At 47.3% G+C, this 26,386-nt stretch overlaps 1 protein-coding gene across 1 annotated transcript in view; it reads right to left on the minus strand.

Annotated features, from left to right (window-relative positions):
* Window positions 1–26,386, minus strand: part of Nsg2 (neuronal vesicle trafficking associated 2) — a 55,208-nt gene that overhangs the window by 20,053 nt on the left and 8,769 nt on the right. The window contains exon 3 of the mRNA XM_036196780.1: window positions 17,743–17,826. Coding sequence (XP_036052673.1) covers window positions 17,743–17,826 — 84 coding nt within the window. The remainder of the gene's footprint in view (window positions 1–17,742; window positions 17,827–26,386) is intronic.

Raw genomic sequence — 26,386 nt, forward strand, 5'->3', positions numbered from 1 at the left:
AGGGGAAGGTCAGTCCAATCCAAGTTCCCACAGAGGACTTTGAAGCCCTGTATGAGGTGGGCCGCATGGCGCAGAGTGGAGTGTCTGTGGCTTGGTCTCTGTACAAAGCTGTGTTTGAAAAGCTATGGGCAGACTGAGGGGTTGGAAGTGAGGCTTGGGTCAGGGAATTTTTCTGGATACAGAAAATGAGGCCCCCAAAGGGATGGAGCCTCTCTCTGCGCTATCCAGGCTTGATGTTGGACTGTGCCAAACCAGGTTTTGTCCAAACTGCTCTCTGAGAGCCAGAGCCTTGAATATTATTTCTGCAGTTCTTGCATTTGACCAAGGCTGGCTGTTGTGGGTGCGTGGCAAGTCTGTGTCAAGTAAATAAATGCCACCTGACTGCTTCTGTCATCTCTAAAACTTATTTATGTGTGTGGGTGTTTGCCTGCATGTGGTCCATGGAATGCCCAAAGAGACCAGAAGAAGGCATCAGATCCCCCGAACTGAAATTACAGATGGTTGTAAGCTGCCATGTGAGTGCTAGGAATTCTATTTGGGTCCTCTGGAAGAGCAGCCAGAGCTCTTAACTACTGAGTCATCTCCCCAGTGCCCTTCTTATCTTATTCTCACACCCCATTATGGGTTAACAGCTTCTCACCTTCACCGAGTGCATACCTTACGCCATGCTCTGCCCAAACACTTTGCATAGTTCCTCCATTGTGTCTGAACACAATCCCCACAGGCTGAGCATCACTAATTCCTAAAATCTAAAACATTCTGAGCACTGAGGTGACTCCATAAGTGCAGAATTCCATGATAACCTGACTCACATGATAGGTTATGGTCAAGAGGCAAACAAACCTAGCAAGAATGCTGTATAAAGTAACCTTCTGGCTCTGCATGATGAACACATGAAACATAAATGGATTTCATGTGTAGACACGGTTTCAAGCCCTAAGACATCTGATTGTGAATATGTAAATATCCAAAGCCTATAATCTCACACACCCCTGGTCCCAAGTGGACAAAGACTCCTCAACCATATATATGATTAATAATATTATCGTGAATCAAAAGAAAGAAACAAAAATGGCAGATTGGATGCATGGAAGATAACGGTTCTCATATTTAAGATGAATGGGCAATCAGCTGGCTCAGTGTTTTCTAGAAGCCTGACCAAAGAAGGAAATAGCTTTGTGATAACGTTCATAACACGCAGAAAGGAAAAAACAAACTGATTGCTTACAAGATGTACAGATGGCTTCTATTTGACCTAGCCTGCCTCAAACAAGCTATTCTTTTCTCTGCTTTGTTTTCTATCCAAAGAGAGTGATTCCAGCAATGTCCCCGTCACAAGGCAGTTATGAAATCCAACAGAGACAACAAAGGTAGCAAACCTGGGTACCGGTACCCACAAGTGTTCCATCACTGTTCCATCCACCCCTGGACTTCTTTCTCTCATCATCCTGAAGCAGTCACTTTGGAGCGTGGGTGTTTAACTGTCAAATCACTGGCACTGTCCAGAAGGAGGGAGGGGGCTACATGGGAAGGCTCACAGCTTAGCAAATGCACCTGCTCCTGAATTTCCTGACCACAGTGAGTGGCTGAACAGTTTCATCTCCTGGCTCTGCTGGAAATAGTCATTAAAATAAAACAGGCAATGGCAGTTAGAGGTAATGCTCACCACCACTAGCCATCAGGAAAAGGTAAATCAAAACCCCAGCTAGATACCTAGTTAGAATGACTGTTCTCAAGACAACAAACAACAACAACAACAACAACAACAACAACACAACAACTTCTACTACTAATGAATGCTGAAGATAATGTACAAAATGAGGGTGAGGATATAAATTAGTGTAGTCATTAAGGAAAACAATCTGGAGGTCCCACTAAAAGTTGAGTATATTCCCTCAAAGCATGTTTACTGCAGTGCTATTTCTACTAGCCAGGTTATGGACTCAATCTGGGTATCTATTAACAAGAGAAGGAAGAAAATAATGTATTTATTGACAATGGAATACAACCCAGCCATAAAAAAGCATGAAGTCTTGTCATGTGCAGTAACTTGGGTGGATTTGAAGGGCGGTCTGTTAAGTGAAGTATCAGGGAGAGAAAGACAAATGTCAATGATGTGACTCCTTTGTGGAGTCAAAGCAGGTCCCTCATGCAGAGTTTGGGAATAGAATGGTGGTTGCCAGGGCAAAGGTAATCCAAGGAAGAGGGGAGGATGGGCAGTAGGTCCAGGGTGACAGAGGTAGGAGAAATAAGCTCCGGCAACCTCTTACTCCAGGGTGAATACAGTTCCCCCTAATATTTTATATACCTCAATAGCTGCAAGAGGGTTTTTAATGGACAAACCATGAGGAAATGATAAAAAGAAAAAGATGATGGGTATGCTAATTATCCTGAAGTGACCCGGAATCAGAACATCAGATTGAACTTCACAATAATGCTCAAATATTATGTGCCAATCAGGAGATCAGGAAACCGATTTAGAGTAGTTAAGACTCTATGAATAAGTGATATTCAAAAGATTTAAACTTTTCTGGTGGAATAAAAATAATTAAAGGAATATCCAATTCCCAATGACAGTGCCATGCCCTGGGGTCTCTTAGGAAATTCATATTTTCTCATCATCTTCTACAGCTGGGAAATGCAACTGATTTTCCTGGCTCCTTTTTACTTGTTTTAAAGGACAATTTCCCTGGGATCTTTGGAGAACTGAAATGGCAAAAATCTCACTCACACGTGGTCGTGTAACTCAGAGCTAACTGCACCCTGGATCACAGACGTAGGCTGGGTGCTTAATTCAGGACAAACTCACTGCCAGACACATCACTGCCAGGCACATGGGATGTAGGGATAAAGATGGCCTCGACCTTTAGGAGGCAAGATGAGAGGCAGTGTGCTCCAGACAGCACTCCTGAGCCAGCCTGGCAGGAGACAGGGAGCGGGAAGCAGGCAGAGACAGCAGCCGGAAGGCGTAGAGGTCAGCAGGGGCTACACAGTGCTGAAAGTACCATGGATAATAGGCACAGGCAGAGGAAGTAACTTGAACTAAAAAGCTTGTTGGGAACATGAGAGAGCTAAACAGTAGCCAAGCACCCAAGGTTCATGGACACGGTTCCACTTGAGTCCTAAGACGTTCTTTGGCAGTTTAGATGGAAACTGTTACTTAAAGGAGTAAATCTGGAGGATAGGGACACCAGCTGCGGCCTTTAAAAACAGTCCAGACATAACTGCGAATCCCACAGCAGCCCCATCACAGTCCAAGACCGAAGCAGGTATTTGGATGGACACCGAATCAATAAGGAAACGATAAGAAAACACCAAAACCTGTTTTGTGGCCTCCTGTGCATATACTTCATCTAATCATCCCACAAAATAAGATCAGGGACTCCATCTTACAAACTGGAAACTAAAGTTCAGAAGTCAAAGAGAAGTGAGCCACACCAGCAGGGCAGGTCTGTGCCTTCCTGCTCCAAGCTCCTGTGTGGCATCACTCTGTAAACCTGCAGCAGAGGCAGGACCTGGAGACACACACACACACACACACACACACACACACACACACACACACACACACACGAAGCATAGTTTGTTGTAGGTATGTGTAGCCTGGAGTTAGAGTTTTTCTCCAGAGCCAAGGATGATTAATGGATCCCTAAAGAATTAATCTGTAAATACAAAGCCCCAAGTTCTACTAATATTTGAGGATGAATGGCCTTGCTTTAGAATAAAATTCACTTCAACGGGAGCTTCTTCTGCATGGCAGTGTCCAGGAACGAGGGCTTTGCTTCCATGAGTCACCCACACCACATACCCCAAAGCACTGGACAGGGCAGCCACTGTGTAAATATGCACCGACTGAATGGGGCCAAGAATTGCTCAAGGGAGTCACAGGGCACGTAAGTAACAGTGGGTCTGTAAGGAAAGACAATGGGCACAGCTCAAAACACAACCTTGCAGAGAGAGGCAGCTGGATATAGACTGAGCTTGTTTATTGCTTCACGTGTTTACTGATAACTATCATAATCCCCAACAATACTAATACAGATGATTTTTATGAGTAAAGAAATGTAAATACAGAGTCTGAACAAACCAACAGGGCTTAGGCAAATTACAGTTCAGTGCAGATACTAGCACAAACAATAGCACAGGATTTCCAACCCACTCTTCCGTCAGAGGCAAATTCCAGATGGATCAAACCTTGAAGACCAAGTCCAAAAAGCACGGAGCAAAATGCACGTTCCGGGTGGGAGAAGACCTCAGTTTAATGGAACGAAGTGTCTGTGCTCTCTTTTATACTTCTAGGTTGATGACTGATTTGAGTTAAAGCAGAAGGGGAAATCCTATAGTACCCAAAAAGAGGAGGGGGGAGGGAGAGGAGGGGGGAAGAGTGAGGAGGAGGAGCAGCTGGGCCATAAGCAAAACAGAACAGAAACAACTGAGAAAAGTCATGAGAAAGATGGAACCATGGCTAGCCAAACGACACAGGAAGCTTTCAGGAAAGACTCAAAGGTCAAAGAGTCAACTAGACTCTAGTGTGAAGAAAACAGAGCTGTTTATACTGCTGGTAAACATAAAAACTAACACAATGACGAAGAACAGTGTAAAGGTTTTCAAAAACTAAACATAGATCCGCCGTGTGATTCAGCCAGTCAGTAGATAGCCCCGGGGAATAAAACCAGCAAGCCAAGTCCCACGCACACATGTGCACGCCTGTGTTTAGACAGTGCTACTCACAGCAGTTAAAATGTGGGATCAGCCCAAGTGGCTGCCAGTGAGGAGCAGATAAAGAAAACGCTCTCTACATAAAGTAACGGTAGCCAGCTTCGAAGAAGAATGAAATCCTGTAGCAAAATGATTTGTTTGTAGCAAAATGGGAGGAACTAGAAGGCATTATGTTGACAGAAAGACAAGTACAACATGTCTTTCTCATATGTAGAAGTCAGAGAGAGAGAGAGAGAGAGAGAGAGAGAGAGAGAGAGAGAGAGAGAGAGACAGAGAGAGAGAGAGACAGAAAGTATCTGAATGGACAATGGTCTCAGACACAGAGTTTGGGGACAGTAGATAAAGAGAGATTGAATTTGATCAGGACACATATGTGCATGTATGTAAATATCACACTGAACCTAATTAATTTGTGTAATTAATACATACATGTTAAACAAAAATACGGAAAAAATCAGTCTTACTGATAATGAAAGATCAGCAAAGTTAAAAACAAAATAATGTTTCCACTAACATTGTTGGTAAATACGCTTTTATCTGTGTTGTGACACCATTTTTGTCAAAGTCAGTCACAAGCTGGTGCTGGCAAGGTCCCGATCTTATTTGTGAGGGTTCTACTATCATGAACTAAGGGCCTCCTCAGAGGCCCCACTTCCTAATACCATCATCTCCTGGGGGGATTTCAACATATGAATTTGAAGGAGAAGCATTTTGACTATAGGTATGTGTGTGTGTGTGTGTGTGTGTGTGTGTGTGTGTGTGTGGTATTCCTCTTATTAAAAAACAAGAACAAAACCAAAAAACTCATGGGAAGATGACTCCACAGTTGCAACATTTGTCCCACAGGCAAGAGGACCAGAATTTGAATCCCCCCAGAACCCCTGTCAATGCCAGGTGGGTGTACAGTTCCAGCCTTGGAAGTCAGACACAAGGGATCCCCAGAGCATGCTGGCTGGCAAAACTAGCCTTATTAGTGAGCTCTGGGTTTGATTGAGAGACCTTGCCTCAAAGGATGGAAGGATGATCGAGGAAGAGTCCTGACATCAACACACTTACACTCTTACACACACCATCACACACACAATATGCACACATTCTCTCTCACATACACATGCTTACACACACCATCACATGCACACCATAATACAAACACACTCTTTCACACACACACTAACATACACACCTGCTCACATGCTTACACACATCATCACAACACTGTTACAGACACACACCATCATATACACACACACTCTCACACACACATGCTCCTTCTCTCTTTCACACACATGCTCACACTCATTCAAGCATGCATGCATCCACATATACCACATACAATGCACATGAAAAGAAATATTATTTTGTTTTGTTTTAAAAAGTTATTGACTATCCTAATCAGAGCTCCTAAACACATAGCCCCATGGGTTATGAAACTGAATCGGACAGTTCTGCCCTGGAGAGGCCAAGCTGTCTGAGGATCATAGAAAACCTGTATGCAAGGAAATAATTGCATGAAGGGGACAAAGGCTGCAAGGCTGGCGGTGGATACGGTCTCAAGGAGGAAACCACTGTTCCTAACCTGTCAGCGGGAAAGATTTAGGAGGTGTAGTTTGAGCCAGTGTTACCAGATGAATACATAAATGTCCATCAGAAGTGAAGAAAGGAAAACTTCTCGGTGTGGGGAGGGGAACAGAGGCCAGGAGGATACTAAGAGTGATTTAATGGGCGGGAAGAGCAGGAGGCAAGCTGGAGACCGAAGAAATGCAAGCCTGGTTTGTACAGCTATTTTTGGACCTGACAAGCATCTGGGGCGGTTTTCCCGGAGGATGACGTAATCACATCTGTCTCTCACAGTCAGGTAGTCACAGGGAAAAGAATGAAGAGGCAGCTTCTCCGGCCTCTGCAGCATCCCATCCTCATTAAGGTCCTGCAGCCTTTGGTCACCTTCTGGTCATCAGCTTCTTTATGTCTTTTAAAACGTTTTATTGTATGTGTGTGGGTGTTTTGCCTGTATGTATGCCAGTGTACCACTTGCATGCCTGTTGCCCACAGAGGTCAGAAGAGGGCAATGGATCCCTGAGACTGCAGTTACAGATGGTTGTGACCCACCATGTGGGAGCTGGGAATTGAACCTGGGTCCTCTGGAAGAGCATCCAGTGCTCTTAACCACTGAGCCATCTCTCCAGCCCCTTCATTGGTTCTGTTGTTGCTGCTATTGTTGTTCTGCAGTGTTGGGGACCGAACCTGGAACTCAGGGTCCTTCTAGACAGATACTCTTCTGTTGAACTGCATCTTCAAGCCTGGGATGTGGCTTCTTTCCTCTTTCTTCCTTCCCTTTCCCCTCCCTCCCTCCTTCTGTCCTCCCTCCCTTCCTCCCTCCCTCCTTCTTGACAACAGCTTCTATAGTCCAGGCTGGCCTTGAACTCTGGATTCTCCCACCCCAGTTACCACACAAGTGCTGGAATTAAAAGTTTGAGTTAGCACGTGGGTGCACTAACCCCACCCCCACTCAAGACCTCAAGCATGTTTGTGAAGCACCAGGAGGAGAGAGAAACAGCAGGCAAGTCTTGGTGGCAGGATGGCGGTGTGATCCTGTTTTGACAGCAACCACAGAGCAAGGGTGCTCAGCTTCCGCCCCACTGGCACCTTGTGGGTGATGGTTCTCCGCTGTAGAGGGTGGTGCTGTCATCAGGGGGTGTTGAACAGTGTCTGTGGCCTCTCCCCACTTCATGCTCAGAATGCACACATATCTAGCTGTGACAGCCAAAACCTCTCCAGGCATTTCCACAGGGCCTCCAGAGGACAAGGCTGCCCCTGGCCAGGAGCAGGACATCCTTGAAGGTGGTTAGCACATGCAAGCACTAACTTCACAGACGGGGAAACTGAGGCCAAGAGACTGAGACTAGGTTTCCCTTACTCAATTTAGAGGTGTGTTGTTGGTTTAGAGATTAGAGGTTTGCTTCTAATCTCAAGGAAGCACAATGGGGAAAATTATCCAAAAACTTTAAGTCCGTTTCACCTAACTGAATTTTGATTCTCCCGTGTCTCTCCATCTCTCTCTTTCTGTCTCTCTCTTTCTCTCCTCCTCCCTCTCTCCCTTCTCTTACTTTTTCCCTCTCTCTCTCTCATATACAATTCAATCATACTTTCTGTATAATACTTGGGTTTTGTAGTCACAAATGTTACCAAAAACATTTTCTTAATTTTTACTAATAAAAATATTTTGAATGATTTCAAACCATCCCCCCCCGCCCCCTCTACTTCCAGCGTCCATTTTTCACTTTTATCTCAGAGTAAAAGAGATTACGAAGAAGTTGTCCAGTCTCTGTCAGGGACTACGGTAGGCAGAGAATGATGCTAGTGAGCATAATTATTACTACTGTTCTCTAGTAGGTGTTGCTACCCCCATTTTACTCAGAAGGACAGTGAAGCATCCAGAAGCATGATGAGTTGACCCTTGGCCCCACAGCCAATGAGCTGTAGAGCCAACATTTGAACCCCGGCCTGCCAGTAAAATGGAGAATTAGAATGGGTTAATGATGGCCACCCAAGTGAGAGATGAACCTCCGCAGAGCAGCTCCCTCCTGTGAACAGTGCTAGCGGCTGACGGCATCCGAGGGAGAAAGCGAGGGCTGTATGGCAGTTGCCATGGCAATCAGTTTTCTTATAATTCTGGAACTCAGTGGTGACAGGACAGATTGCGCACACAGTCACTTTGTTAAGGCCTGTCTTCTCCTGACTGCTCCAGGAGCTTAAGCATTGTCAATTTAGGGGCAAAAATGTCTCATTTGATGATCATCATTATATTGGCAGCGGCGCAGAGACCAGAAAATCAGAGAGTAAAGCCTCCCACCTTGTGGGATCGGGAAGTGGGTGGGGTGACAAGCCTTAAGGGAATGGCATTGCTGCCCTAGGAAATGCCTGCTCCCCCGCCCCCCCCCCCCCAATCTGGTCCAGTGCATTTCAGGACTTGGCCAAATAGTATACTCAAAGAAGATAAACTTAATGGGAATATGCAGTTAAAATTTAGCAATCATTTCAGTTTAGTTTAATTTAGGCCATTTTCTAAATGTGCTGGCTTTCCTAATTTGGAATATAATAGTGACAAGAGTGTGTTGGTGTATATTTGCACACACATGAACACACTCAAGACACAAAGCTCTCTGGACCCCAGAAGCCTATCTCTGTTCCTCATCGGCATGACTCTGGCTACCTTCATTCACCATTCTGATCTCCAGCTGTCTCATCGGTGCATAAAGAGGATGTACCCACTTCCTGAGCACAGCGAATAGGAAGCGGAAAAATGATAAGCAAAATACCGGTGTATCGCAGAAGTTCAATCAAATGGAGTTTGTTGCTATGAATCGTAAGTAATGATTTTCAAATGCTGCTCTGCTTCCTGGATGCCTCTTCCTCCAATTAACCCAATGTAGGTTATGGGGAGGTTGTCTGTGGCCCCCAGGACTACCCCATAAATCCAGCCAGGCAGCAGGACTCCAAGGAGGCTCAGAGACATCGTCAGAGAAATCAGAAGTGTGGGTAAAGAGGGAGAGGCTTCCACCTGCTGTGGAAGGGTCCCCAGGCAAGAAGGGAACTTATAGAACCAGAGACAAGTTCTAGGCAGGAGGGGCCAGGGCACATCAGAGCTGGGTCACCATGGAGCAAACATGGGATGGTAAAGGAGGCAGAGGAGAGTGTGTGAGCAAAGAGCAGGGAGTGTAGAAAGGCAGCTTTGTGGAGCCATGAGATAGAGCCCTGGACAGGGAGTGTGAAGCAGGCCAAAAAGCCCTGGACAGTGAGTGTACAGGGAGCCAGACAGCCCTGGGCACTGAGTGTGCAGGAGGTCAGAGAACCCTGGGCAGTGAGTGTGCAGAGAGCCAGAGAGCCAGAGAGCCAGAAAGCCCTGGGCAGTAAGTGTGCAGGAGGCCAGAGAGCCCTGGGCAGTGAGTGTGCAGGGAGCCAGAGGCAGAGGAGCAGAGACAGCAAGGGCCAGCTTTGGAAGAGCCTGGTACATGGAGCTGAGACCTGCACACAGCTGCTTGTAGAAAGGAGGGATTCATCAACAAGCCCAAAGGCATTCTGGTGATCTACTCTGACTTTGCTCACCATAGGCAGAGGGGTGCAGCAGAGACAGAAAGTCCAAGGGTCCGAAAGAAATATCCCTTGACTCCACGGGCCTAGGCTTCCCTAGACACCCAACATGGAGGATGTTTTATCCACTCCAATGACCCTACTCCCAGGATGAAGCTCCCTGGTATGGAGCCATACTAAGAGTCTACAGTGCAGGTACTGCTTTCCCTCTTGACAACTAGGAACACTCAAACACTGGTTTAGGGAAGAACCCTAGTTTACACATGAAGACATCAACCCACACCACCTCCGGTGTTTCTCCCTTTCCACACTACTCTCCACACAGTCATGTTGGAGTGAAGGAGCTCTGGGCAGAGAAGGGAGATGGTCAGAGGCTCTGGCTTATCTGGGGTAGAGGCTCCCACTGTGGTGGGCGGCTTTAAACATCCAACAACTTTCCCATTGCATCTCAGGATTGAGAGGGACTCATCTCCAGCTCCACATGTGTGTGTCCGATGGAGACCCGAACAGTAACAAGAGTCTGAGTTGCCCTCTGCTACGTCCATTAGCAAGTTACTTATTTTATCACTGCATTTGTTCACACAGGTTTGTTCCAGTCAGGGAGACTGAGAGACCAGAAACTGGAAAGAGCCCAGGAGTCTAGTCTTGGAGCCATTGACTCCCCCACCACTTCATACAACTACTCTGGCCTGTTCCTCAGAAGACTCTATGGATTTTCTCTCTCTGTGAAATATTTTGCTCTAAAAAATCATACTTGATGTTGAACTATTAATTAGTAATAGCACATGTTCTATCTTAAAAGTTTTTAATTAAAAAATTTTTGTGCAATATATTATCATCATATTATATTATCATCATATTGTCTCTCCCCCAATGCCTCCCTGATCCTCCCCAACTTCCTTTTGTTCTCTCTCTCTCTCTCTCTCCACACACACACACATACACACACACACACACACACACACACACACACACACACACACACACACACACTCCATGTCCAGGAGTAGCTGACCAACACAAAATGGATTCTGAGTCTCGTGTGTGTGTGTGTGTGTGTGTGTGTGTGTGTGTGTATTTTTGGTTTTGTTTTGGTATTTTTGTTGTCTTCCTGTTTTTCTGTTTGCTTGAGCAGCACATATTTTCAAAGGTGACTCTAGCAAGACACTTATCCAATCAGAAACAGATGGCATCTTTAGTCTAATTTTCAGTGAGGATCGAGCCATAGGGAAGCCATGAACTTTCAATACTACAGCCACTGTTCTCCACCAAGCACTCATGTGCAGATTCTTTCCGAGCTGGATAATGACTTTGCCCGGAGCTCAGCGGGCAGTTTTTAATAACATGCCTAAAGTGTTCCTCAAAACAAAAAGGCAGCAATAAAAACCAAGACAACAGATACTAAAGCAACATTTTAAAACTCCACTTGCTTCCGTCAGCAAGTGTTAGCATCTCATCCATGAAAGGCAGTCCCTGTGGTTTGATGAAAAATTGGTAGAAGCAAATGGCTGTGCTCTAAGTGTGATCCCATCTCCTGAGGAGTGGGGGAGAAAGAAGATGTGTACAGGACTGTGCCATCAGTGAGGTGCTCAGGGGACAGAGAAGGCCTGGATTGAAATGAAGCCGCGGACAGCGAGGCCGCCAGTGTGGTGATGCTAATAGTGCAGAGCTCCCTGAACAGCTGCAGGGATTTTGCTTGTTTGTTCATTTGCCTTTTTAGTCATTTATTAAGAGCATCTTCACGTACTTAAGTTAGTGGGCCTCTAGTAAGACTCTTTTGGGGTGCAAGGATGAAGAGGACATGGTGCAGGCAGTGAAAATAGCCTGAAGGAGGCTGAGAAGGAAACAAAGGGGCCAGGGAGGGGACCTGACTGGAAGGTGCTGCTGAAGGAGCTGAGGAGTGGGGGTGCAGAAAGGACAGGCTCTAGGGACGTTGCAACTGACGCAGGGTAGCCGGGTCTGTTTCTTCATGTCTGCTGCCATGCTGGATTGGAGGGAATGAGGAAGGGTTGAGGCTTGAGGCAGATGGTCAAGACCACATCACTTGGCTTCACAGCAGAGAAGAAAACCAATGGCAGGAAGGTGAGATAGCCCCTATACAGCTGGGGCTTCTCTGCCACTGGGCAGGGGCTTGCCCAGATCAGCCTTCTCCAGCACTGGACTCCCTGGGGCAGGAAGCACCAGTCTTTAGACCTGGGTGGAATCCAGATTCACAGCCTCTCAGTGGGGCCCAGGGTAAGTCTCCTTGCTTCTCTGAGTCTGCTTTTCTCCTCTCAGTGTGGAGGAGTTGGTCTGTGAGGTCTGCCCAGAGCATCCTTTCTGTAGGGGACGGAAAATGCCAGACACCACTGGAACCAGGGAACCTAAGACTCCAGTGTCTCAAACAGTAGAAAATCAATACTAAAGAATATTTGGGTCAGAAATGTCTGCTGGAGAGGTTTGATTTCAGGTTTGATTTGTTTGTTGTGGTTGTTTAATTCTAATAAGGGCTTACACTGGTTCTTTAACAAGAGCTACACTGCTTCTTTAGGAGAGACCAGGCCTCTCACTGCTGTGGTCCCCCACCCCATCGTTAATGTTTTTGTCTGACAGGGTTGGTTGATGCTGGTCACCCTGGCTTCTACCCACTGGAGCTGGTCTACAGGTCTCCCATGACTTTTCTCCAGGTGCCTGGGTCCCCTCATAGCGAAGCCTGCCTAGGCTGAGCTCAGCAAAGACTATGAAGGCCATCTGAGAGGACTGGGTCCACACTGCAACCCATCCAGTCACCTCATGCCTGGCTCTGCTCTGGGAACGGGAAACACAGCAATAGGCCAGGCATTTTCTTAGATCAGAGACGGAGATGGCAAGCACTCGGTATCCCTGGGAAACCAGTGGCGTTTCAGATCCAACATGACCATGTAGAGCCCAGAGAAAGCCCTAGACTAGGGTAAGATGACAGGAGAGGTTCCCACAGGAGATGGCATGTGTGTGTGTGTGTGTGTGTGTGTGTGTGTGTGTGTGTGTGTGTGTGTCTTATTTGTCTACTCTACACTGTGATGAGTGTCCTGGAAGCACCTTGCTCTCTTAACCCTTTGCCTTCCAGGAACAGGCTTCGAGCCAGCCCACAGTACATCATGAAGACAAAGAAAGAGAGAAGAAAAGGAAGAGAAGTCGTGTGGGGCAGGGCCATGCAGGATGGCATGGAGGTGTGGCAGGGATGGGTTGTTTCGTCCGACAACTCCTGGCTGATCCACTTTGGGATTGTCCCTCCATAGTATCTAGGTCACAAGGTTGCTGGAAGGAAGAAGGGCCAAAGAAACACCTTTAAAACATGTCGGAATCAAAACCTTTTTGTTTTATGGCCCAGAGTTTAACAAGGGACATTTGTGTGATTAGGGGTTTGGGACATTGGGGGACCACATGAAGAGAATGTCTGCCTTGTCCGGGATCCATCAGTATCCCATAGTTCAACAGGGAGGGCGGGGCCATGGATTCCTCCCCAATGTAAACTGGCTCTTGATAGACCTGGCATTACACAGTCCATTGTAGGTGAAGGGCTCTAGCAGGCCGAGCCTGGCAAACATGGTGCTCACAGGTTCTGCCTTTTCCCCCTTGCCTCCCCTTTGGTAAAAACTGTTAGATTACATTCCTAAAGCTAGTCCCCAAGGTCCATTCCCTTATTTGGCCACTGACTCATTCCTGGGTCAAAACACCAAGGTCCAACTATCAAAATTCATTATTTGGGCTAACATATCAATCAAATCAGGATTTACCAACTCTCTCTAGCACAGATTTCCCTCTTTTCTCCTTAAAAACCCACTCCTGTAGAAACACATGCTGCTGCTTCCTGTGTGCCTTTATCTAATCTAGAGGTACCCATCTCACCGCCCCTGCTTGCCCCTGTGGGGTAACAAATCTTCTCTGTACTAAGAATTTGGCGTCCAGGTGTGTCTAGAGGCCAAGGGGCCAAGCTTCCTTGTATAGGTAGCTATGGCTGCTGTGAGGGAGGATGGCAGGGGAGGGGGAAGCATGAGTAGTTAATGGTTTATATAATAAACAGAAGTATATGTACAGTATGTGCACACATGTACAGTAAACATACATATATGCATGAGGTTGTCAAAGAACAAATTTAATAAGAGATAATGAAAAACAGCTTCCACTTAGGGAGAGACAACTCCAGAGGTCACTGCTACAAAGCAGGGGTCACCAGTGAATCCTAACACTGAACTGGCTACAGCCTTCAATGGCTCCACTATATCTCCCTGGATCCAACTCTACAAGAAGGAAAAGAAAGGCTCAGAGCCCAATCCAGAGTAAAATCCAGTTTCTTAGACAGGAAGCTAGGAACCAAACAGGAAAAAAAGGGACCCCACCACAAAGGAATGAATGAGCATTTATTAAGAGTATTCTAGGAACTTAAGCTCTTTGTTACCTCAAGAATGTGTCCTGTTTTCACCCCTGAGGAACGAGAAATGTCAGAAGGATAAAGAAATTTCCCTAGGTCATGAACTGAGATTCTTAGGTGAATCCTCAAAGCCCATGGGTTGCTCTGAATGTCCCTCATCCCCACATCACAATGGTTCCCAAACACAACAGTCAGTTCCCACTAATGGACTAGCCCTGGGACAATCAGGCTTGGCACACGGGTCCCTCTCATAGCTTGGCATTGTCCATGCTCCTGGTGCTTCTACAGGACTAGTTCCCTCCAAGGCACTACACCCTCCACACCACTGGTGCCCTCCATAGAGCAATAACCTTCCTTGGCACCACAACTGTCCACAGTGCCAGCACTCTTCATGGCACCAATGCCCTTTGTAGCCTTCCATAGCAACCATGCCATCCTTAGCATCAGCACTATTGACAGGGCCAGTATCCTTCTTGGCACCAACACATCCACAGCACCGGATTCTTCTTCAAGATCATGACTTCCCCTGGCACCAAGACTTCCTGTACCAACAGTACCTTCTAAGGTGCTGCCACTTCCACAGTACCAGAATCTTCCATAGCAGGAGAACTTTCAGTAGCACCCATATCTCCATACTATGTTTTCCGTGACACCGGAAGCCTTGGACAGCACAGTGCCCTCCACGCCGTCATCATCTCAGAGCCCAGGACCCTCTTCACCACCAGGACCTTCCAAAGTGCCACTGCCATCTGTGCTACCAGCACCTCCCATACACCAAACTCCTCATGTAACCACTGTCCTATAGGCATCAGATGCCTCCATGTTCCCAGCACCAGAGCTGCCCAGAATGCCACATCTTGGACACCCACTCTTCAATGCAATAAACTTCTACAGCACCAGCTCCTCCAGAGAACCTGTCCATCCGTGCACCAGCACTTTCCACAGCAGCACCATGGCCACAGTATCAGAACTTTCTAGAATATCATTACACTCTGTAGCAAAGGCAGTTTAGCAGCATCCCCAGCTCCCAGGGCTCAGGAAGGAAGGATTTGCTCATGTTAGCCTGAGGACACTCTCCAAGCCTCTTGCAATGACTGTAAGAACCTCTTCAGAGTTAGAAAAACAGAGTGCATGGGGTGCAGCTGGGTGGGCAGCCATGTTTGTCAGCACTAAGCTCTGGAAGGCTATCTGTAAATGATGCTCTGTTTCTCCAGATGAAGTCTCCATCCATAGCTCCAGACACACCTAAGGATGCAAGGCCACCTCCTCCACCCACCATGGCTCCAGGCTCAGAACATCTTCCCAGCCTCTTGCCTGCTTGGAAGGTACCCCTTGGGTCCAGTTCTCCTTTCCCAGGCAAAACTAAGTTTCATGATTCTGCTCCCACAACAGCCTTGGTGAATCACTGAGCTCCAGTGAGCTTACTCATGGAAGACCCTCAGACTCTTCTTAATTACCACACAGCCTCCTCACCCTCCTCCTGGCCCACCCTCCAGCCAGCAGATGCATCGTTTACAAAGCCCAGAGGAAGCTCTCTGAAGAAAACTGCAAACCAGGCTAATTAACACTTCAAGCTTTACATAAGCAAATGAGAATTTGCTTCACCTCCACCCCTACACCTGACAGTCAGGACTCACAAAGGGCTGCTAGGGAACCCACAAGCCTCTTCTTCCAGCACTGACCGGCCAACTGGGCCAAACTGCGTGAGGGGCCTTCCACTGGCCTGGCCTGGACCCCGGTAGAGCCACCTCGTTCATTCTCTTAGCTGACTCATTTCTGTTCTATCTGGCAGTATCAAGTGCTGGCGGCAAGGCTGGACAGAAAGGCCGAACAGGCTCAGCTCGGACACTGGCTTTGACACTGGGTAGTTGGTCAGCAGTTTGAAATCATTTCTCTGAGCCACAGTTCTCCTTTGATTAATGGAGGGTTATACTATGCTCTCCCACTGTCTGTCTGTCTGTCTGTCTGTCTGTGTCTCTCTGTGTGTCTCTCTCTCTGCGCCAAGGCAAGTGTGTGCGGTCAGGGGACAACTCTACAGAGTTGGTTGTCTATCCTTTATGTGGGTACTAAGAGTCGAACTTAGGTCTCCATGCCTGTCACCTGCGGAGCCATTTTGCCAGCCTGAAAAGTAAACCTTGAGAATTTGTAAAATAGTCTATTATAGAGATGTAGTTTAAATTATGGAATCAAGAGGAAGGTAGAAGGTCTAACCTCGTCTAATTGTTTGATTTTTATATATAGTTCTACTGTAAATATTCGTATGTGTGAACTCTGCTCCCAGGACAAGTCAACTTCGAGCCAAGGCCAGGTTTGTCCGTATCCTCACTGTGATCCCTGCTTCCCCATCAGACCTCTGTGCTCATTCCTGCAGGCAGTCACGCTCAGCAGGAGCCAGTCCCACGTCCACTAGGTCCACACTGCATAGCGGAAGCTAAGGTGACAGTATACAAACACTCCCACCTCTGCCAGGGAGCCAGCATCCAGGCTCTCACACGCAGCCACTCAGAGATTAGTGTAAAGCGAGATTATCAAAGGCAGAAAGAAGCCTGCTCCAGTCCCCACGCAACCAAGGGCAGTGTTCACTTCCGGCCTTTGGGTCTGCCTTCTCCGCTACCCATTTACCATCCTTGTTGATTTTTACTTGGACAGTTATAGTAGCCTAACAGTCTCCCATTTAAATTCTTGCCTACCACACATCATTATGTGAAAGATGACACAATTTTTCTAAGACCCAAATTCAGTCACATCTCTCCTCTACTCACAGTCCTTCAGAGGCTTCCTATAGCTTTCAACACACAACCTAAGGTTCATCCGCATGGTCCGCGAGGGCTGAGACTGTCTGCATCCCATCCACATCTGATTTATCTTTTCTCCCTTCTCTTTCCTAGAGCACAGCCTCACCGCCCTTGTTCCTACCTATTGCTGTAAATATTCCTGCAGCCCCAGGGCTTTTGCACCAGTTATCCTCTCTCAGCACCCTGCACCCTGGTTCCTGCTGAATGCTGGCTTCCCCTTCCTGTCAGTTCCTGAGCAACATCCCAGGCACTAACCTCAGCTTCCCCTCTCATCTGCACACAGCATGTTTGCAGCTCTGCCCATTCCTAGTAACTCTACAACAACAACAACAACAACAACAACAACAACAACAACCCAACCCAACCCAACCCAACCCAACCCAACCCAACCCAACCCACTGCTTTGTATCTATCAGCTTCTTTTTCCCTCTGTTTTCTGTGCGGTATGGCCAAAGCCTCTGACTAAAATTTGCCTTTCCTCACACGTTCCTGTCGCATCTCCTGAAGATTGTGATGAAAACACAGGAAGAGAGAACGAGAGTCTGTAGACAGCCTTTCTCGGTCATCAGATCTGCCGGAACCCAGGAGCCGGGGAGGAACTCTTGTCCTGTGATGAACCTCAGTGACAGAGCCCATGTGACTTTCAGAGTCCCTCCTGAAGGGGCCTGGAGCGCTTTCCACCCGACAATGCCCCTGTGCCACCAGCAAGGGCCACCTTTCCCCTTCTTGTCACCCTGCCAAGGAACTGACCGTAAATTCAGCAATCTTCGGCACCCGGAACTTCCCTTTGTTCCTCTGTTCCGGCTGGTACTCTGTTCTTGTCTTCACGATAACCTGCAGAGATGGGCCAATGTCAGCACAGAGACAAGCACTTCTCTCTCCCTCCCTCCCTCCCTCCTTCTTCCTCCCTCCCTCCCTCTGGCCACCAGAACTTGCTCCTCATCTCACAGACAGCAAGGATGATAAGCCCCCTTCCAAGCATACAAGAAAACATTCAAATGACCCCCACGACCCCCATCCCAGCAAGCATGGTGAAGATGTTGATTATACCTCTTCGGATGTTTGTGTGCATTGTGGGTATTGCTATCCATGGACAAAGGGGAGTCGTAGATCATGGGGTTTATTGGCCACCTTTACCAGGCAATTCAATGTTTTCTTTGGGTTTTCCACTTTCCAGTATTAGGGCTGTAACTCAGAGTCAAACAGCTGCTCAGCAAGCCTCTACCACTGAGTAACACTCTCAACTTTTCATCTTGCCTTTTTGACTTCTCTGTCTTGACTAAACAGTTCCACAAGTGAATGTAGCATACTCGGCCTAGTCTTTCTCCCTTCCACCCTGTCACGGTCCCTTCCCCCACATTCATGTCTTTTTGTTTTGTCACCCATTTATTTTAGCCAGGACCATGTGTGTGGCCATGGGCTTGGGACTGGCCATTGGATTCTGGAGGGTTCACTGTTTGATCTACAACTGAAGAGGATGGCTGTCCCATTCCCAGAATCCACCAGTTCAACAGCCGGTAGTAAAGGCTGCCCTGAGATCCTCCTTGATCTGTGATTGGCTGTTGACAGGCCCAGGGCAAGTGGCTGCAGGTGCTGGGCATCATGTTTGGGATGGCTTTGCCGTGCCCTGAACATGGCATCTTCTTTTGATGCAGTGTGCTTCACTATACATGTACCTGCAGCTGATATTTACATGTTTTAATTATGTTTATTTGGGGAGGTCATGTCCAGGAAGTGACATTTTGTGGAGGTCAGGGGACAACTAGCAGGAGTCAGTGCTCTCCTCCCACCAAGTAAGTTCTGGGGACTGGACTCAGGTTTTGGCGGCAGGTGCCTTTATCTGCTGAGCCATCTCACTGGCTCTACAGATGACTTTTTTTTTTTTAATTAAAAGTTATTTATTTACTTTTTTCAATTGTACACAGAGACACTACACATTCATTATACCTTATCCTCCTGGTAATGATTTGATAGGATATTCTATCTAGTAATTCAAATAGGATAGATTACAAGACAGGAATTGCTCTGTTTTATAAACGAGGAAATTGTAGTTAGAAGGTCACTAACTTGCCTAAGGTCACAAGGACGTTGCCCTAACAACGCTGGCATTTTCACCAAGGCCCAGCTGACTCTAACATTTTTCAGCCACTGATCTTCAGTCGATCAGTGTTTAGGCCATTTCCATAGTCTGGGTTATAGAACCAAGTTATGATTAATAACCTACTGCACATATCCTTTGCTCATCTTCTTAGTTGTAATAAAATTTGGGGATTTGCACAAGGAAAATGAAGGCATTTGCTCAGCCCACCGCATCACCTCACTTCACTGAAATCTGATTATGTGGGCAGCATATTTTACCAAGATGTGCTGCCCACCTCACAAGGCATCTATGGACCTGCACCCCACTTTGTGGGCTGAGAAGGAGAAGAAACCTGACAAATCATTTGTAATCATTGCCAAGGATTAAGGCACCGTGAACAACACAGAAACTGACTGAGCCGTAAGGTCCCACCCAAAGCTGCAGACCCCTGGCCATCCCCACACCCCTTTATGTTTTCCCTGTTTTATACTAAACAGAGCACCTGTTACTGTTCCGGGGAGTGCTTGGTGCCACTCCACAAAGCACTGGGCTCCTCCATACTCCTGACAGCAGCCTGAGCCTGGTACCTTCATAGACAGGGTTTTCCTGTTCTGCCAGGGGTGGGTGGGGGTGGGGGTGCTCGTGCAGTTCTGTTTTTAGGTTCTTTTTACAGACTGCTTCACAGAGGCCCCTCCCACGATTGAACAGTGTCATAAAAACCCGGAGAAGGGGAAAAGACCATCTATTGGCCTTGACAAGAGACCCTAACTTGCTGTGACGGGGCCACGCAGCCAGGACCTGAGGACGAGCCAGCACTGACAGCCAGCAAGAAAAACAAGAATTTCAGTCCTGCAACCACAAGGGACAGAATTCATCCAACAGCTCAAGTGAGCTTGGATGAGGATCCAGCGACAGATGAGAATGGGCCACCTACCACCTGGCTATGCTAAGACGAACTTAGAAAAATTCTTGGGAGATGAATTTGCTTTGGCTCAAGGCAGCAGCTGCGGGAAGCTAGTTCACCTTCTCACATGCCCAGACCCACTCCTCACCTACTGGCTTGGTCCCATCCCATCTACCCTCATGGCTATCAGCCTAGACTAGGCTTTCCCTCGGATGCCAGAGATGAGGTGAGTTCTTGCTGCCTCTCTGTTTTATCAATGCCCTTCCCAGAGCCCCTGATACAGCGTAAAACCCTCTTTGTCATTTGCTGTAAATGAGAAAGGACCTGTATTCCGGCTGTCACGTTGAGCGCTTTGAGGTTGCTTCTCTAGTTTCTCTTTCCTTCCTGAGTCAGAAGCTCCCTTGCTCCTCTCAGGAACTCACTCAACCTGCCCTACTTGTGATCTGGTGGAGTGTCATCTCCCCACTTAATGACCATGATGGTCTCTAGTTAGAGCCAACCAACCAGGGAATCTTAGCCTCATCAGCATGTCACTTGGTTGGGACGCCTTTGGTATGAGGCAGCATTGACTATGGCCTTGTGGGAAGAAGCCCCGTTGGTTTCCATGCGTTCTCTGAGGTGGTGTTTTTTCCTGCATGATGCAGTAGGGACTTAAGCTCCAGCACTGAGGTAGCAATTGTTGCTACTCCAAGAACAACCAGGAGGAGAACAAGGGCAGCACACGGGGACAGATGTAGCCAAGCCAGGGCGTGCAGACAGGCCTGAGAACATCCCATCTCCGGGACCACACTTTGTCCAAAGTTGGACCCATGCTGAACTCTGCAGTTATAGGGAAAAGTTTGTCCTTTTCAGGCTTTAATCCATTTTGGTGTGTGGGTTTTCTAATGTTTGAGACTACAAGTTTTATGTTTGATACAAATGCGTTCCAAGAAAACCCACAGAAATGAACAAGAGTTCTCAGACTTCCATGAAATGACCAAATACTAACCAAACATACTTGGATCCACAAGTCATCTGAAAAAGCATAATAGAGCCAATGAAAGATAACCAAGAGGGTCCAGAGAAGACTCATTCACAGTGGCCCCAAACTAGGAACATGCCAAACATATCCAACAGGAGGATGGATGCCCTGCAGCTGTTAAGACAGGAACGCTGCAGGGCAAAATCACAAGTCCACAGTGAGTCCCACAGAGACCACGTTAAACACAAGAAATCAGACCCAGCAGGCTTTTTAGACACTGTGGGGTTTCATGGATGTCTTCACCTAAGCGTGGCCCCAACATGTAATTAACTTAACCACTATAGAAGACATATGTTTTAAATATGCACATATCTCTCTTGGAGGTGCAGAGTTGGGGCAGTGTTGGGGCCAGAGCCTGTCATTGGCATCTTGTTCTTCTCTGTATGCTGATGAAATGCTCCATGTGCCCTGGGTAATTTTTTTCTAATGAAAACAATTTTATTTTATTTCAGCTCCAGGGACTGGCCAAGGGATAGTATGCAAGCATCCCTCATCTGTTCCTTTCTCCAAGGCTGCTGTAGAGTATTCAAGGTCACCACAAGAGATACCTTAGAGCCCCAAGTCCGGCTAGACCCTTCTGTCTGGAGTAAGTAGCCAGTGTGCCACCCCCATCCTAAGGTCATCAGCTTTACACAGTCAATGGAAACTGAATTGGAAGTTTGTATTCTGGTCTTTCCCAGGCTAGATCTTTTGGCTGGGGCGACCAGAGGCGGGTGTCAACAGTGTGAAGAAAGAACGCCACAGAGCACTATGCTGCTAAGCTAGGCCATGCATGATGCTACACAGGTTGTATGCACTTCTGACTAAGGATATCTTCCTACCAGACCATTTACTCTGGAAGCAGTCCTATTAAGTGCCATGGGCCTGCTGTCTCCCTTCTCCTGGAGACTTTCTGCTTCCTTGGTCTGCTCTGATCAGCCCTCCTCAGCGTTCAGCCTCTGGCCTCTTCTGTTCATCCAGCCTCTTCATTCTAGGATGACATTGGGACTTTGCAGAGCAAGTCCTTTGCCATTCTCGGTTCTTGCATGTGCCCAGGCCTGTGTATCCCCACTCACGTCATCATGGTGTGCATCTTCTGTTCTTATGACTCTCAGTGACACCTCTGCTCAGCTCACTGAGACTCACTCAGCCGGTAGGATGCTTTTTCTCCGCTCCACACACCCACATTTACCATGGCCACATTCAAGCTGCACTGCTCTGTTTCACCTTTCTTCTCTACCCTACACTCTCATACCTACAGAATCTGGGCTTGAAAATAGCATTATTCATACTGTGCTGGCCAGTTTTATTTCAGTTCAACACAAGCTAAGTCATTTGGGAAGAGGGAAGTTAATTGAGAAGATGCTCCCAACAGACTGGCCTTGGGGGCATTTTCTAGATTAATGACTAATGTGGGAGGGTCCAGCTCACTGTGGATGGTGCCATCCTGAAGCATGTGGTCCTAATGCTATAAGAAAAGAGGCTGAGCAAGCCATGAAGAGCTGGCCAGAAATCAGCACTCCTCCATGGACTCTATATCAGTTTCTACGGTGAGTTTCTGGCCTAACTTCCCTGAATAATGGACTATAAGCTATAAGATACAATAAACCTTCTCCTGCCCAAGTTGTTTTTGGCCATAGTGTTCCATCACAGCAATGGAAACTCTAACCAAGACAACACCGTTGTTTATTTCAGATCAAATGCAGGACTCTCTATGACCCATTCCTTCCCTTCTGTTCCCAAATCATTTGTTCTAGCTGCCATCTGTCCAAAACATCCTCAAATGAACACATTTATCTAGTTATACTTCCTTGCACCCCCTTTACCTCTCCCCAAATTTGGCTCTAGATGTGTTTCTTTGCTTTCATTCCTGCCTCCCTAGACCCAAAGAAATGATCTTTCTAGATGGAGGGAGGAACACACACCGGCAAAGACACCCAGGAGGCTGACACCTGGCAGAACCCCAGAGAGGAATCTCTGAGTGTCTGGAGAACGGGGTCACAAGGGGAGTGACAGAGATGAAGTTGGAGGGCAGGCAGAGGCTGAAAAGGTCACTTCAAGCACCTTAGAGAGGTGTCCTAAGGGCACGAGGAGTTGAAGAAGGATGGTTAACAAGGACGCCTTCTGGGTGTTCAGCGCTGGCTGGAGGAGAGCCCAGCCAATGGGAAGACGCTGTGGTGGGGTCAGAACTGGAAAACCCCGCCTCCGGAGTTACAGGATTTGGGCTGCTGTTGGGGGGTGGGGGGTGGGGGGTGGGGGGGGGGGGGGGCAGAGGAATGGAGGGAGGGAAGGAGGGAGGGAGAGAGATTTTGGAAAGAAAGGATAACTGCCTACTCTCTCTCCATTTAAACAGAGAGAGAGACAGAGGCCTGGCTGCCTTAACTTGGTTTGTAAAAAGAAATGGGGTAGAGGTGGGGGTGGAGAGGAATGAAATTTTCCTAGCCTTCCGATTGTTAAAAGGTTTACAGACATTTAAAAAATGAGGCTCCAGTGTTTTAAATATTGTGGGTATAGACAAAGCCACTTTGTTTTTTTCTCCTGTTGACACACTGGTGCACCACTGTCCCTTCAAGCTGCTAATGTGAGGAATATAATTTAATATAGCTGACACTGGGAAAACGGGGTAAATTATTCATTCCCAAAGGATGCCTTGTCCCCCTGCCCCCACCTCACCAGCAAGGCCAGATCATCCATGGTGGTTCAGATGGCTCAAAGTGCAGATCATAAAAATTTAAAATACAACTTCCCTGAATTATCAATAATGGAGAAGTCCCCACATGGCGAGTCCCCAGGATTGGCAGGAACAATAAACGAAGGCACAGAAATGCTGACAAGGAGCAAGACTGTGTTTTTATGAGTCGGACTTGCATGAGCCAAACATAGACCTTCACAATGGTCACAGCTCATCCCTGCAGCAAGGGGAGGGCTGCTACGGGCACATCAGGTGCTCTCCACCCTGGGGATGCCACCCAGGAGGGCTGCTTTAATTTTCTTTCTTCCTTTCTTCTGTCTTTGTCTTTTCTTTTTTCTTTTTGTTTTTTGAGACAGGGTTTCTCTGTGTAGCCCTGGCTGTCCTGGAGCTCACTCTGTAGCCCAGGCTGGCCTCGGAACTCACAGAAATCCACCTGTCTCTGCACCCCCCCCCCCCCCCCCCGGCCAAGTGCTGGGATTAAAGGTGTGCGCCACTGCCAACCGGCTGCTGCTTTAATTCTCTTCTCTTCCAGTCCTTGAGTCTCCCCCTTAAAGCAATTGCTAGCCTTCCTATTTTCCAGTTGCTGAATTTTTAGCTTCAGTGACGGGGATTAAAAGCCTGTGCCACCTCTGCCAGTCAACACTACCTTTTCGAGGTAGCACTAGGTGCTTGGCACTGTGCCAAAAGCCTGTGGTCCTGAACTTCGGCTGTCTCATGAGCTCTGGGATGGATGAGCGTCTGCACTTGACGGAAGAAATGGAGGCCCAGAGAGGGCTGAGACCACAACCCTCACGTAGTTGCTAGGAGGCAGTGCTGAATCAAGTCAGATGCCATTTCACACATTCTGGTCCTGAGGGCACTGGATGCTGCCAGGGCCCCACAAACCTGCTGCAAGAGATGAAGACAAAGGAGAGGAGGCCGGAAGAGGGCCAGATGGGGGCTGAGTCCTCACTCAGATCTTGCTCCTCACCTCACATGTTCTCCTTGGGTTAGATTTTCCCCTGGGATCCTGAAAGCTGAGATAGGGTGGAGAGCACAGGCCAGATGCCAGTGCTTGGAGAGCTAGTGGCAGTCTATAGGGCCCCATCAATTTCACACTGGGAGACTGGAGTTGAGAGAAGGGAGGCATTTGGCTCACATCACACAGTAAGATGAGTCAAAACACAGAAGGCTAATATGAAGCTGCCCCGCACGTCTGGGCTCCTTCCAGGGCACTTTTCTTTGCCAGGCCTTTGCTTTCTTAGAGACAAAATATGAGGCAAGTGTGGTCAGTCCTGCCTCAAATCATGCCTCAGCTCCCAGCTGAACAACACTCTGCAGGGACTCACCTGAGTGGAGGAGAAGAAATCACACCAGCTTGCCCACGCTGCTTCCCCTTTGGTGAAATGGGAGTGACTTTTTAAAACCAAAGTTACAAAACTGAAAACCACAGACTACAGTCTTCAAATGCCCCCTTCAAACTCCCTCTCATTTCTCAAGCATTTAGCAATCAAAGCTCACATACCGTCTGTCCTCCAAGATTGTTCAGGTTGTCAAAAACGACAGGATTTTAATCTCTTATGGTTAAATAATATTCCATTGTGTGTATTTTATGATATACTGTACACACACGTCAAAACATCACACTTTGGGGGCCAGAAAGACTGCTTAGTGTTTGAGAGCATCTACTGCTCCTGCAGAGGCCCAGAGTTTGGTCCCCAGCACCCATATCAGATGCTTTATGATGTCTGTAACTCCAGCTTCGGAGGATCCAGTGCCTTCCTCTGGCCTTGGAGAGCATGGCACTCATGTGTGCATCACCCCCACAACACACACACATAATTTAAAAAACACATTTTTTTTTTGCTCCAGAAATACATTCAGTTTTTAAGAATCAGTAAAACATAAAAAAGAGACTAGAATTTGTGCACATCGTTTTTATAAGTGAGACCACATTAGAATATGTTCTCATGGAGCAAGCCGCAATTACCTCTTTTCCCCAAGTGTCTCTGCCTCATCCTCATGATAGTTGCTCAGTGTTTCCCCTTTTATATCAGTGTTCACTTAACTAACCCTTTCTCTTCAATAGTCCAAATTATTCCCATATTTTGGCAATATCCACAGGACATTATGTAACTGAAAAGAAATTATGCTCATAGGATACATTCCTACCAAGAAAAAGCACAAAAGCCATGTGATGTGGTCAGTTTAACTTTATAAACAATATCATATGTTCACTGGAAGATTGCCTTAAATTCTGCAGCCAACAAGAATGTATTGGGAGCAGGGAGAAAGAATCTAATGGGGTGGGGGTTGCGCAAAGGAGGAGGGAGGAGCTAGAGAACATATATGACCTAAAAGCAGATGTTGGTGGTAGGGAGGACTGGAGAGGTGGCTCAGTGATTAAGAGCACTGGTTGCTCTTCAAGGGGACTGAGGTTAGCCTGTCAGTGGTGGTGTACACCCTTAACCCCAGTATTCTCCAGGCAGAGGCAGGTGGATTTCTGTGAGTTGAGGCCAGCCTGGTCTACAGAGTGAGCTCCAGGATAGGCAGAGCTGTTACACAGAGAAACCCTGTGTCGAAACAAAACAGAACAGAACAAAAGGAAACCCTGTCTTGAAAGACTAAATAAACAAACAAACAAACAGGGGACTGGGGGTTGATTTTCTAGCACCCACATGGCAGCTCACAACTGTCTATTTCTCCAGTCCCAGGGGATCTGACACCCTCTTCTGGTCT

This window comes from Onychomys torridus, chromosome 8 (genome assembly GCF_903995425.1).
Source record: "Onychomys torridus chromosome 8, mOncTor1.1, whole genome shotgun sequence".
Classification (NCBI taxonomy): Eukaryota; Metazoa; Chordata; class Mammalia; order Rodentia; family Cricetidae; genus Onychomys; species Onychomys torridus.